Source organism: Rana temporaria, chromosome 6 (genome assembly GCF_905171775.1).
Source record: "Rana temporaria chromosome 6, aRanTem1.1, whole genome shotgun sequence".
NCBI lineage: Eukaryota > Metazoa > Chordata > Amphibia > Anura > Ranidae > Rana > Rana temporaria.
In genome coordinates, this window is record NC_053494.1 from 146,050,398 (window position 1) to 146,065,086 (window position 14,689).

A 14,689-nucleotide genomic window follows, 5' to 3' on the forward strand; every position below is an offset into this window, starting at 1 on the left:
GCAATTTTTTTTTTTATATCGAATTTATTTCATCAAATTACAGGTTTTAGTTGTGTCCACTCCAGCATGGGTAAATGGGGAACGCCAGCAGACATCTAGCACCAACTGAATTCTATATACCCATTTTTTCGAATGAGGAAAGAGAGACAATTCTCCGAAACGTCGGGTTTATAATCGGACAATCATCTCCCGTATACTTTTTTGCTTCATTATATCATTGTTCTCATGTGGTTTTATAACTGTTCCATATACTATTCTATTTTAATGTATAAACAAACTTTTTGGTACACGCAGAATAAATTATATTTATACCTTACTCTTTGAGTTTATATATTTTGGTGCCTTTAAAGTCCACTAGGGGATCTCCCTTCTGTTTCTCGACAATCAAGACACTAAACACTTTGTAGGAACCAGTAACACTAATATAGTGATCAGTGCTAAAGAATATGCACTATCACTATGCTAAGGACAAGGCTGGGAAGGGGTTAAACATCTAGGGTGATCACTATGTGCAGAGCTCTGTCCTATCAGGCGGTATGTGCCAGGTCAAGGGAATAAAATCCAGCACATCCCTTATTAAAAGCAACATACCGTTTACACAAAAACACTGGATAGGCACACAGTTAACCTTTTGATCGCCCTAGATATTTAAAGAGGAGGGCCAGTCACTTTTGTGTTCATTTAAAGTCGGTAGCTACAAAAAGTAACACAGTAAGATGGACATCAAGACCCCTTTCACACTGAGGGCATTTTGCAGGCTCTATAGCGTTAAAAATAGTGCCAGCAATTTGCCCTTAAACAGCTGCTCCTCACACTTCAGTGTGAAAGCCCAATGGCTTTCACACTGGAGCGGTGTGCTGGCTGGGCACTTTGGGGCGCATTAGCAGCGGTGAACTCACCACTGCCAATGCGCTCCTACCCATTGAAATCAAAAGACAGCGCTGCCGTACTCCCGGCAAATCGCCGCTGTATCGGTGCATTGCTGGTGGTTTTAACCCTTTCTCGGCCACTAGCGGGGGGTTAAAAGCGCCCCGCTAGTGGCTGAAATTTGCCGCAAATCCGACGGTAAAATATTGGCGTTTTACCGCTATTTTACCATCCGACGCTATGGGCGGCACCAGTGGGAAAGGGGTCCAAGATTTGTGCGCAAGAGTTTATCTGTAGACAATGCAGTAAAACACTTATGAAGAAGCAATAATCTGCACGGGAGCAAGAGACATTATAAAGTCACTATTTTTCATAGTGGATTGAATGGATAAGCACTAGTTCACTATTATTGTATTGATTTATCTGCACTAATGTGTACATTGTGATCATATTAGAAAACACTTTTTTTGGGTCCTGTCAGGCTTTATAGGCATATTGCTGCACCTAAAAAACAAAAACAATCCCAATATCAGTGGAACAGACTGAAAGGATCTGCAGTTGCAAATCAATTCATTCTTTCCCTATTTACTACTCACACATGTGATCGCTGCGATGACCACTCAATATATGGTTTCTTTGTACTGAGCAGTCTAATGAGGCTCCATACCCAGCATTTAGATGGTGTAATGGATGCTTTGGGTGCCTTTCAATAATTTGCACTGGGTAATAACAGGCTGCCAATCTAAATTTTAAAGAGGTAAATCGGTAGAAAGGGGTTAATCTGGGGTGGGGATTTTTTTCTGTGTATATATACAGTGGATATAAAAAGTCTGTACACCCCTGTTAAAATGTCAGGTTTCTGTGATATAAAAAAAATATGAGACAAAGATAAATCAGTTCAGAACTTTTTCCACCGTTAATATGACCTATAAACTGTACAACTCCGTTGAAAAACAAACTGAAATCTTTTGCATCCTAAAGCAATAGCCATGGTCCGCAGAGAGCTTCCAAAGCATCAGAGGAATTTCATTGTTAAAAGGCATCAGTCAGGAGAAGGGTACAAAAGAATTTCCAAGGCATTAGATATACCATGGAACACAGTGAAGACAGTCATCAATAAGTGGAGAAAATATGGCACAACAGTGACATTACCAAGAACTGGATGTCCTTCCAAGACTGATAAAAAGACGAGAAAAAAAAACTGGTCAGGGAGGCTGCGAAGAGACTTACAGCAACATTAAAGGCACTGCAGGAATATCTGGCAAGTCCTGACTGTGTGGTACATGTAACAACAATCTCCCACATTCGTCATATGTCTGAGCTATGGGGTAGAATGGCAAGATGGAAGCCTTTTCTTACAAAGAAAAACATCCAAGCCCAGCAACATTTTTAAGTCTGCCAAAAGCATGTGGGAAAATGTGTTATGATACCAAGGTTGAGCTTTTTGGCCATAATTCCAAAAGATATGTTTGGCGCAAACACAACACTGCACATCACCAAAAGAATACCCACAGTGAAGCGTGGTGGCAGCATCATGCTTTGGGGCCCTATTTCTTCACTGTATATCACCAGGCGCTTTGCATGGGCTTCTGGGATAGTGGCATCATGAGCTCCAGCAAATCGCCTAGTGATGAAATCTCATGTTATTTCCAGACCGGAAAGAATGTGCACAGGAGGACCAGTATGTCATGAAGGTCAGGTTGCTTTAGCAATGGGGCAGCAAATTCTGCTGGTGCTGCTATTACTATGGTAACCTGTCAGGAAGAGAGAGCCGCTCAGTGGTTTCACTGTGCAATCGCGAGATCGGGAGGTGTATGCTGGATTTCCAGCTGCACCTAATCCCTAAAATAGATACCAAAGGGCTTCAGAAGCCCACAGTGGACATGAACCCTGCTAGCTTCCGAGTTTAAGATATTTTTTTTTAAAAGGAAGACGCTATAGGACACTAGCTAAGTGTTGCAGATAAAGTGGAGCAAATGACAGCGTAGTAGTAAATAAATAAAAAGAAAAAATGTACTTGGGACTGGAACACCACTTTAAGATAAAAAGCCTTTTATGTGCAGAAGCCACCCTCATACTTACCTCAGCCCATTTCGATCCAGCGATGTTGCACGAGAGATTTGGCTGCCCGGGACTCTCCCTCCTCATGGGCCGAGACAGCAGCGAAACGCCATTAGCTCCCGCCGCTGTCAATCAAAATCAGTGAGCCAATAAGGAGAGGGGGTGTCACGCGCCACAGCAAGCAACTTGCTATGGGTTTACCAGGGTTGAGCCACAGCTCTCCGTGTCCATTCAGAGACAGAGCTGCGGCTCAGCCCTGGTAAACCCATAGCAAGTTGCTTGCTGTGGGGACACTAAACAGGAATAAGGGGCCTTGCGAGCCAAAGAGGAACCCAAGAAAAGGAGGATCTGGGCTGTTAGGTGCAAATCCACTACACAGGGCAGGCAAGTATAACATGTCTGTTATTTTTGACAAAAAATGTAATAAAACAAGACTTTAGAATTAATTTAAGAAACAGCCACTTAGATGCTGTATTCCTTACATAAAACTATTGAAATAGGAGCTTAATTAAAGCATGTGCAATACTAAAAGTATGTCAACATACATTTAAAACCGTTATTAATATTATTACATTTATGGTCAGATGTTGCACAAAAGAATCATGATCCAAGTAGCATAAAAGATGAAAAAAACTTTAAATGCCTAAGAATCCATCTAAATGTTTTTTCATTAAGGTTAAGTTAAGCCATGTCATCTGTTTCTGGAAAATGTCAATGCATTAAAAGGTGTTTCCTTTATAACCATACATTAATCTCAACTTCCCTACCACTAACCAAAGACAATAAAATATGGTGGACAATTTAGACAGACCAGGAGAAAATATACACTGGTGCTTGGTATATTACCTTATCTCTCAAATGATGTTCTGCTGCTTCAATGTTCAAAGGATCGTCAAAATTTAACAGATCCTGCAGGAACAAAGACGGAGGTCACAAAAAAGATTTCACAAGTAAAAAGATTGTACATTACCAGACCATGAACACAATGCTTTCAGTTTAAGCCAAAGAATCAGCCAACCTCTAATCTCAAAGGTTGGATTTTGCACTAAAGTATTTTCTTAACCTGAAAGAAGAAAGTTATGAAGAGTCATCCATTATATTTATAACTTTTAATCATACAACAAAAAGATGTTAGAGAATGGAACTATTTATCTGCATAGTTTACCGTATTATTAGCCATAAGCGGTGTACAATTTGTCTGGTTCCTCAGGAATGGGGCGAAATTCGCTCAGTGGGTGGTCGTGCTGGCTCCACGGCCTTTTGACAAATGTCGATCATTTTAATAACTTTTGTTGAAAGAGCCTGCTGGAACATTGTTGGCCAAACCACAACTGTATCCAATCAGGTGCAGCAGCTGTTCACAGGCAGACATGAGGCATGTTCATCGGAGCTTTATAGCATGGAGGGGGAATCAAATAAATTTTTTCAGCTTGCAGGTCAAACACGGAAAACTATTCTGGACACTGACAATTCTTTTGAAGACACGTCTACCTGCGATGCCCTCTCTATAACCCTGCCCCACTGTGGCCTGTCCTTCAAGATATGGATGTTACAGGTAAGTAAAAATTACACTGATCCTAATTGTACAGTAAAGGGCACAAGCATATTCATACACTATGGGAGGACCAAAGAATACCAAAAGGTGGGAAATGGGCAAAACATGCACTGTGCCCCCCCTCAAAAAAGGGGTCAAAAGGCCCAGGTTCAGGGTGCCAATGAAAGAATATTGCAGCTAAAAGCGGAATCCTCAGAATTCAAAACATATACCTGGTAAAACTTAGTGAAAGTATGAAAAAAAAAACAGGTGGCAAACTGATGCATTGGGGCAACAAGATGATTGGTGCATAAAGTCCCAGTATATTCCAACAGATCTGGTGGAGTAGGTGAGCAAGAGGGCAGGAGATTTTTGTTTGAGAGCTTAAGTTCCAGTGATTAAATTGCTGATTCACCAATGGTGAATTTAGCAGCAAGGTGCCCCTTGCGAGGTCCTGAGAAAAGAACAAACAAGGGATGAATTTGTCTAATGGAAGCAGTAGCATATAGGCACACTCTTCTAATGGCTGAAACTATGTCCAGGCAATGTAGAGATAATTATGTTGGATGCATAGGAGCAGGGCACAAAGATGGCAGAACACCATCCTCATGGAGAAGAAAAGCTGAAAAACCCTTTGAGAAAAAAATGGTATTAGAGGCTTAAAACAACCTTATCTTCTGAAGAGTATAGGCTTGTTACAGCTTGGGGCCGCTAGTTAAAGTGTTATTAAACACAAAAGCAAAAATGTATTATATTGCAGCTCACCAGACTCAGGAAATGTAGGCACAAACAATGATGGAGAGCAGATTTTCTGAAGTTGATCACTGAGCTAAAGGCTTGAAGCAGCTGGAAAGTCTTTTGGACATTTGCTGTGAGCTGCAAGAGAGATGAATCCTTCAAGAGAATGTCGTCTAGAAAGCCTGTCACTTGAATACCCTGGGTTTCGAGAAGGGTAAAGCAAGGATGCCAAGACCTTTGTGAAGACCCTGGGAGCAGAAGATAGGACAAAAAACAATGCAACAAACTATAAGTGGTGGTCTATCACTGCAAATCATTGAAATTGATGATGAGGTGGGTCAATGGGAACATGGAGATGGGCATTTTGGATGTCTGGAGATACCATTCCCCTGGTCTTGCAGAGGAAATTACTAACCTTGCAGATTCCATATGAAACTTTAAAACGTTTTTGGTTGATTTAAAAAGAAGAAAGTGTTAAGGCGGTAGAGTTTTGAACTCTATCTTGTATCCCTTTTGAAACCACTGATTGAACCCACAGATCTGGGACATATGTGACCCAGTGAGATGCAAACTGTACTATGCCAACACTTTTGTTGACAGAGGCAATGAGCTTATCAATGTTACATGCATATTGTGTGATGCTCCCTCTTCAATATGTCCGACAATGTGGGGGACAGAAATTTTCTGCAGCTTCCTCCTAAACTGCCTCCTCTAGGGATCAGGGTCCAATTCCAGTACAGGGGTAGGAGAAGAGTGAGGTGTTTCTGAGCTATGGACAAAAATGGCTGTAATCTGTTCCATTTTTTTTGGGCATGGATGGAGTGAGTTTTGCTTTTGTCAAGTAGGCCGCTTGTTGCAGGTCTGAAATACAGCTATAAATGGATACTGAGACCTGTGTTTAAACCAGGTACTGCTTCAATGCAAGAAATGTATAGTCACTCTGAGTTCGAGTGTTGTGCGAGCCTTCGACAGAGCAAATGTTCAACTGCTGTTTGGCATTGGCTCCCTTTCGCCTGGTCTACTCAATACTACAAGTGACGGTAATCCAATGGGGTACTCATGGAGTAGAGTGAGAGAGATAGGGCAAGTGAGTCCGAAAGGTGTATGCGATAAACCCAGTTGTAGACTGTCCTGCAACAAATTTTTATTGCGAAAAGGTGAGAAGACGCACCGAGTATCTTATAAGGGCTCTAGGCATAAGTGGCATTAAAGTATACAGCCAGTGGTGTGATGCAACACCTAATCATCGTCCTGAGACTGAGCCCTAAATGGTTGAATTTTAGCCTCAAGTTTAAATAGTTTACACTGTGAAGTAAATACATTCCGAACATAACCCAATTTTGCACAGCAATGGTCAGAGATACTAGGTGACCATGTCTTACTTGTCCACGATGTTGAATTGCATATAAAGTCCCAGATTTGTCAGTCAGTGTGCATATACAGTGTGCAATACTCTTCAGGGACTGGGTTCCATAGCGATGACCCACAGCCCTGGACCTGTATAGCACCTTGCGCTGAACCCAACACATTGCACCAAGTGTTAAGGTGAGCACCCCACCAGATTCAGTGCCCAAAGCAACAATATAGGCCAAGCCCACATCGTGGGACCTGGGTACGGCTCCCTGGATTTTACTGTGGTTGAATTGATCTGGATACACTGCTTCTGTGTAGACAGAGGACAGTGAGGGTTAATTGAAAAATTTGAAGATAAAATTAAATATAGAAAAAATAAGAAAAAAACTAGTAAAGCTGGTATCTCTAAGGAGAAAAGGTCCACCCCCTTCACACATTAGCAAAAAACTGAGGACTCAGAGTGGGGTAGGGCTATGAGAAAGCACCCCGAGAGGAGTATCCTCAAGAGCTTTCCTGGTGTCTAAAAATCTGAAGGTATGAACCTTTAACCCATGATGTATGAATAGGTTTCCTGTGCCCTGTACCTGAATCACATTTCATTTAGGCTGGTCACTTTAAAATTTCTCTGCTCCTCAAGTGTGGGAATTCATGAAGGGCACCATGGTAATCATTACCTATGGATGTGGTGGTTAACAGAACTGTACATATTGCCGCAGTTAGGGGAAGGGGTATGTGTGAAGCTGCTCGTGTTGGATCCACCCACATTTTTGCTGGGTCATAACTTTCAGCACTGCCTCAGGAGATTATAAAGTGTCAGTAAACTCCAATTAGACACTCGTACCTACAGGTAAGCTTATAATAAAGCTTACCTGTATGTACAAGAAATATCTCCTCAACAGGCGCTGTTGAGGAGACATTCAGTGTCTCTGCAGCCAGTGGTGTCACAGGCATACTTGTGCCATTCCTTCAGAGCTCTGTGCCGTAGGAGTAACATCATCACGGCTTGGCTATTCAAGTGGCCAGAGCCCACAAAGCCAGAAGAAAGCCTATGCAGCGGTGACAACGTGCTGCTGGAGGGTTTCGTTTCAAGGTAAGTATTTCATAATGTGCTAGTATATGATGCACACTAGCACATTATGACATTACCTTTGCAGGGAGGAGGTTTTTTTTAATTAACGCTTTAAGATAATCTATCGACGTCTGTTTTAGAATTCGTCATTTTTATGGGCAGCAGGATCAGTTCATGGATAGTTTTAGTAGTGGACAGAAGTAAAATCATCTATTTTTTTCCCCTAAAGTGGATGTAAACCCCCCAAAAAATGTTTTTGATGTCACAATGTAGAAATTAAGATTTCCTATCATCTGTGCCCAGTCTTGCCACACAGAGTTAATCCAGCTCTGAGCAATCCACTTTTATTGTTCAGTGAAAATTAACAGACTTCCAGATAAAAACCTGTCTAAATAAAAAGTCCTTTCCGTCCCCTTGCTTTGAGTGACAGGGTTTTTACATATCTTGTGCACTAGCTTGGACACATGCACATTCCTGGATGTTTATCATAATATGGGGTGATCCACAGTTCATTGTGAGAGGTAATGTATGTCACGCGAAGCAAGGGGATGGAAAGGACTTTTTATTCAGACAGGTTTTTATCTGGAAGTCTTAATTTTCACTGAACAATAAAAGAGGATTGCTCAGAGCTGGATTAACTGTGTGGCAAGACTGGGCACAGATGATAGGAAATCTTATTCTCTACATTGTGACAAAAAAAACAAAAAAAAAACATCCACTTTAATTTCATGATTTTGTCATTACTGCTTAATCACTGCTGCTATAAAGAACCCTTCCGAAACTCAAAGTAAAACCTATTTTCCTCCATAAGTATTGAATACGCCCATGTTCCTTTAAAGCTTTTGGAACAATGTGTGAAATCCTTATGTTTGCTTTGGATATACCTATACATATTTACATATGATTGCTCTAAGAAATATTTATTTTAAACTGAGAATGTCTACTATTTCAAACCACTCACTATCTGCTGCCTTTTGGATCAATTTACAGCAGCCGCATGTCACCTGCTGATGGTGTGCTACAGCTGGGCAGCTTTACATGTTATGAGGCACTGATATAATATTCGGCATACTGCTGTTGTATAATTGCAGTTGGCTTTCAACTGTTTGGCCAGCCCTGTTGTGGATATGCATCTATAATGCCGCGTACACACGATAGGAATTTCCGTCAAGAAAACCATGGATTTTTTTCAGACGGAATGTTGGCTCAAACTTGTGTTGCACACACGGTCACAAAAATGTTGTTGAAAATTCCGAACGTCAAGAACGCGGTGAAGTACAACACTACGACGAACCAAGAAGAATTTGGTTCAATGATTCAAAGCATGCGTAGGACTTTTGTGCGACGGAATTGCATACAGACGATTGGAAATTCCGTCCAAAACCTTTCCTGTTGGAAAATTTGAGAACCAGCTTTCAATTTTTCCGACAGAAAATGTCCAATGGGGCCTACACACAGTCGGAATTTCCGACCAAAAGCTCACATCGAACTTTTCTTGTTGGAAATTCTGATCGTGTGTATGTGGCATTACACTGACTAGCACTTGGGAAGAAATGGTCATATATTCTTTATGGTTACTTGTGTGTAATGAGTAAAAAATTACAGGTTGCTATATTGCCTATTTTTGGGGGGGAATGGACATTTTGATATGGTGCCTTGCGGCCTTTGGCCTGATCCTCCCTGAGGACTATTTATTAAAGTAAGTAAATCATAATTTATATAGCCGCATTGTATCTTGTGCCATGCAGCACATTGCCATCTCTAAACGGGTTCTAGGAAGTGCATGGCAATGTTCTTTGCTACCATAATATTGAGGTCCTGAGGAAGCAGTGTTTGTGAAACGCGTCGACCTCTAGCAATAGAAATACTGTTACAGCTTCTACTGTATGACCTGTATCAGACAATGAATCACCTATTTCATGGTTTTATGAATGTCCTTTTAAAAAAATATTTTGTAATAAATATATTGTTTTACTTTATTTTCGTTTTACCGTACCTCTTTGGTATTCGTAACATCTGCAAGGCTCTAATTTTATTTTTTTGTCTGATAATTATGGATGAGGTACCCACATACAGCTTATTCCAGCTTAATCTTTTCAATGGTAATGGCAAACAGGACAAATAGAGAGGGAGCATCCCGTTAACGGGGCACAGACAGAAAAAAACCTGTCAGGTGTACTAAACCCTCTCCACTCTATCCAAAACAAAAAGGTTTTGCCTTTAAGCTTAAGAGAGGAGGGAATGTGGTCTGTTGTGTCACCTTAGGATGACAAAGCTTCTTCTCCTTGGGCACAGGGCAGTGCATGTAGTCATTCTGGTGCAGGTACTGTATTACTGGCAAGATCACCAGGGAAAAAAGACAGAAAATAAAATAAATGTAGCTAGCACATCTAAGACCTCTTTGAACACTGCAGCTTGAAAAAGCTCCATACAGTGTTTTTTTCTTTTACTGATCTAAAATGCAGCCCATTATGTACAATGTGCCTGTACTCCCAGGTGTGTAAAAGTGTTGTGTATTCTTAAATTAAAAACAAATCTGCTTTTCTAGTTAGTACTTTGCGCCGGTACGTGCAAATACATGCTCATGAGCATAAATATTTTGCATTTTTATCGATGTTGCCACAAGGAATGAATTGTATGTGCAGCACAAATGCTTAAAATGACGTACAGAAATTCTGGTGTTCAATCATACTACCGTGTACCAGAGGCCTTATTGAAATTTATTAGTTTGGATTTGCTTTAAGACCTTCTATTCTACCTTCATGTGCCTGATGGCTGCGATGTACAATGCTGAAAACACAGTTTTCAGGAAGTAATGCCAGGAATATTTTACTTTACTTTTTTAATTATATATATATATATATATATATATATATATATATAAACTACAAAAGGAGTCGCGCTATGTAATTGATAAATTGCATATGAAAATTAATAAGTGAATAAATAAGTGCAAATATAAGGGAAGAGTGGACCCAAATGATCAGAACAAAATCACAAATAACACTGGGGTCCACAAATGCTAGTGAAAGAGGAGGGAAAAACCCAATCAAAAAAATTATATATCTTTAAAAAAAATTGTACATAGTCCCAAATAAATGATAAGAAAGAGTCCCAAAGTGTTTAGGAGTGATCCACAACGTTGTGATGACTGACACACAGGAGACCTCCACCAACAGTTAACACTGACTCTTACCACAGGGTAAGTAAAATACAGCAAAAACTAAATCCAATCGTATTATGACAACAGACTCGCTCTTCTATCCACTGAAGTTTTCCTATTTGACAGCTCAACTCAGTATTCCAGCATAGGAGAGGAGAGATCGAAGAGACTCATAGCGTAATATTGCTTAAAATATGTTTAATAAAACGAAAGTAATGCACTTACATTTAATCCATTAAAAACAGGCATTCAGAAAGAAACACAGCCGGCCGGTCTGTGTATGAAGCGTGTGCCCAGAATATCCGGGGTCCTCACGAGTGCAACGCGGTGACGTCAAAGCGCCGCCTCCCAACGTTTCGTCTACAAACAGACGTGGTCACGGCTCATCCCTCAGAAGAGCGAGTCTGTTGTCATAATACGATTGGATTTAGTTTTTGCTGTATTTTACTTACCCTGTGGTAAGAGTCAGTGTTAACTGTTGGTGGAGGTCTCCTGTGTGTCAGTCATCACAACGTTGTGGATCACTCCTAAACACTTTGGGACTCTTTCTTATCATTTATTTGGGACTATGTACAATTTTTTTTAAAGATATATAATTTTTTTGATTGGGTTTTTCCCTCCTCTTTCACTAGCATTTGTGGACCCCAGTGTTATTTGTGATTTTGTTCTGATCATTTGGGTCCACTCTTCCCTTATATTTGCACTTATTTATTCACTTATTAATTTTCATATAACAGCACTAAGTTCCACCATAAAATAATGCAGGCAACCCACCCTAGATGTTAAAAGACATTTTCAAAACAACCTATAATTTCTATGGGAAATGTTCCTTTAAATATTTTTCCTTTTACTATAACTTTGATAGCATCCATTGCAGCCAGTATGCTTTATCAGCAGAAACAAAAGGACAAGTACAACCATAAAGCATTTACTGCCATCCATTATCAAAACATAAATCGGAAGAGTTAGATTATTATATCTGTACTTACTGTAAACAAGGAGTTCAATCCCCATACAACATCCTGCAAATAAAATAAAAGAGCAAAAAATTAAGAGCCAGAAAGATGTCAGCAATAGATCGTTTAGTCATTTATTTGCTAGTAACATGATTTGCTTTTCTGAAGCAGAGCCCCAGGACAGAGTAATGGGTTAGAGGCAGTGTAGAACAACATGTGCTAGAATTCTTGAGCTTTAAGGAAAAGCTAGATTTTGAATGAGTACAAATTAAAACCTTTAAAGAAGATTGTTGGAAATAACAAATTATTATAGATACAGTACAACACAGGCATGATATTGATCACTATGACAAGGGCACATAACCTTGTGGGGCCAGCAGTGGCAGACAGTGCTTTTTTGCGGATGTGACAGAATCAGATGGCTGAATTAGACACACGTTTGTCATCTGATAGTGTTGATACTGACCTAATAGGTGAAGCCTTGAAAATCATAGTGCAAAAAAAAAAAAAAAAAAACACAAACTAAACTGTCACATACAGAGTTTGTTGAGCGCTCTCTTCCCATGAATACACAACCCCACATTAAACAAGTACATGTGAGTGAGTGTTATTAAGAGGTCCTACATTTCATGTTCTGGCAACTATAATGGTAAGAAATCTGCTGGATCACTGTACACTAATCATAAGAAAATTACATACTGTATTCTATGCCCAAATATGTTTTTGGTTGAATTTGTCTAGTTGAGTGTTTTGGTATAAATATTAATGGAAAAATAAACATTTCTCTGCAAGGCTGCATTCACATTTTAGCAGTGTGTGAATGCATGCAGAATTGCACAATTGTGTGTGCTTTTAAGAAACGTGCAAAACCATGTGTCATTCATGGTTAAAAGCACCTCAAAAGTGGCAAACACACTTTAACAACAAAAGTAGCAATTCACGTAGGTAAAAAAAAAAAAACGTGTGAAATTTAAAAAGGTGCATTAGCTACTTTGCCATATTTGTCACGTGTGAGGAAGGTTTGCATCTCACAGAGCAAAGAAAATATTTTAAGAAAAAAAAGGAAGGTCCTGTACACAATTTGGTACTCACTTGAATTACACTATATACTGGGAGCATTGGTACAGTATATTCATTGCTCAGAGTACACTAGCATCATTAGCTGGCCTATTGCCATAGAAGACCGAGTTTACGCTAGCTGCGGCGCACAGCAGGGGAGTCCTCTGCGTTCCTGTTCTCCGTTTCAGGTGCGAATCAGATCTGAATTTTTGCCTGGATTCGGACCTAAAACAAAGCCACAAGATGTACAGAACCCTTCTCTAGTGCGCTCCGCGGCCGCCCTGAAGCTGTGTGAACCGCCTCCATTGAGAGACGGTCACAGTCTCCTGTCATGCAAATTGGATGCGAGTAAACCCATATCCAATCAGCATGAGTGTGAACCCAGCCTAAAACAGCTAAACTGCAGGACTCAAGGGAAAGGAGTATACACTACATAGTGACATGGGAGTATTCCTAATTGCATGTCAAAACCAAATCATTCCCTTTTTCAATAGGAATCTAAGCATTATTCAACAATCACTCATTCATTGTATTACAACCCATGTGATCTACTCAGAACTTTACACAAGTCATGAGTTGGTAGAATAACAAAAAAATTACCTAAAACACACATACCCAAACATGTGCCTAAACACATTAATGATACAGATTGGATTTTATTAAACAGCGCATCGAAAGAACATTTCTAAAGCAAATTTTTATCCTGTTTAAAGGGATTTTGATTTAAAGGGTACAAGTCATATTAAGTTATTTGTCATACTTACCTCCACTGTGCAGTTAGTTTTGCACAGAGTGGCCCCGATCCTGCAGTTCTGGGGTCCCTCGGCGGCTGTCTTGGCTCCTCCCCACAATAGCGAACCCCCTCTGGGATGCTCTCTCCCGAGGGGGTTAGCTTGTGGGCGCTCTCCCGTGTCATACAGTCAACGTCCATAGCTGCCGCTTGTATGACGTAACCCCACCCCCGACGACCACGTCTAGATTTTAATGACAGCAGCGGGAGCCAATGGCTGCGCTGCTATCAATCTATCCACACAAAGCTGAGACTTCGTGGAGAAGAGGACGCTGGGGGATGTGCAAAGCAGGTAAACAGGCTCAGGGGGACCCTAGACAGCGAGGTGTTGATGGTGAAAAAACACGAACCTTTACAACCCCTTTAAGAATTTGCTACTGATGATTTGGTGCCGGGTACTACAGCATACAGTACCCTCAGAAGTCTAGTGGAGTCCATGCCTTGACTTGTCATAATCTTAAAAACAATGATTTAATCAAGCTACAGATATTTATACAAGAATTTATCCTTATGTACTATATCTCATTTGGTATTGTTTAACCACTTAAGACCCGGACCATTATGCAGGTTAAGGACCTTGCCCCTTTTTGCTATTCGGCACTGCGTCGCTTTAACTGACAATTGCGCGGTCGTGCTCCCAAACAAAATTGGCATCCTTTTTTTCCCACAAATGGAGCTTTCTTTTGGTGGTATTTGATCACCTCTGCGGTTTTTATTTTTTGCGCTATAAACACTGTGACCAGAACATAAAAAGTGGAGAAGGGAGAGGTGAAGCTATGGGTAAACCATATGATGTGCTTTTTTAACCACTTCCTGACTGGCTCATGTACATATATGTCGGCAGGTTGAAAGCCCTTTAAAAAAGAGGTACAGGTACATCCGCTCCTTTAAGAGCCTTAACAGGCACGCGCGCCTACTGCATGGCGGGGGACCCGATGTGCGTGGCCAGTGGTCGCGATGACCGCCGGCCACCTGCGATCGCGGGCACCAGAGACGGTTCTATGCATTAAGGCAGGCATGTCCAAAGTCCGACCCGGGGGCCAAATGCGGCCCCCCTGTTGATTTTATATGGCCCCCCTGGGGATTTGGATATATATAT

General features: G+C 40.8%; 1 protein-coding gene across 5 annotated transcripts in view; it reads right to left on the reverse strand.

The window, feature by feature from the left end:
* Nucleotides 1-14,689, reverse strand: part of UBE2F (ubiquitin conjugating enzyme E2 F (putative)) — a 305,259-nt gene that overhangs the window by 40,293 nt on the left and 250,277 nt on the right. For 3 of the 5 annotated variants that reach the window (XM_040357502.1, XM_040357501.1, XM_040357504.1), the window contains 2 exons: nt 11,775-11,807; nt 3,775-3,837 (listed from right to left, as the gene is read on the reverse strand). In XM_040357502.1, coding sequence (XP_040213436.1) covers nt 3,775-3,837; nt 11,775-11,807 — 96 coding nt within the window. Of the gene's footprint in view, nt 1-3,772; nt 3,838-11,774; nt 11,808-14,689 lie in introns of those variants that run through there. The other 2 variants (XM_040357505.1, XM_040357503.1) reach the window with 2 other exon arrangements.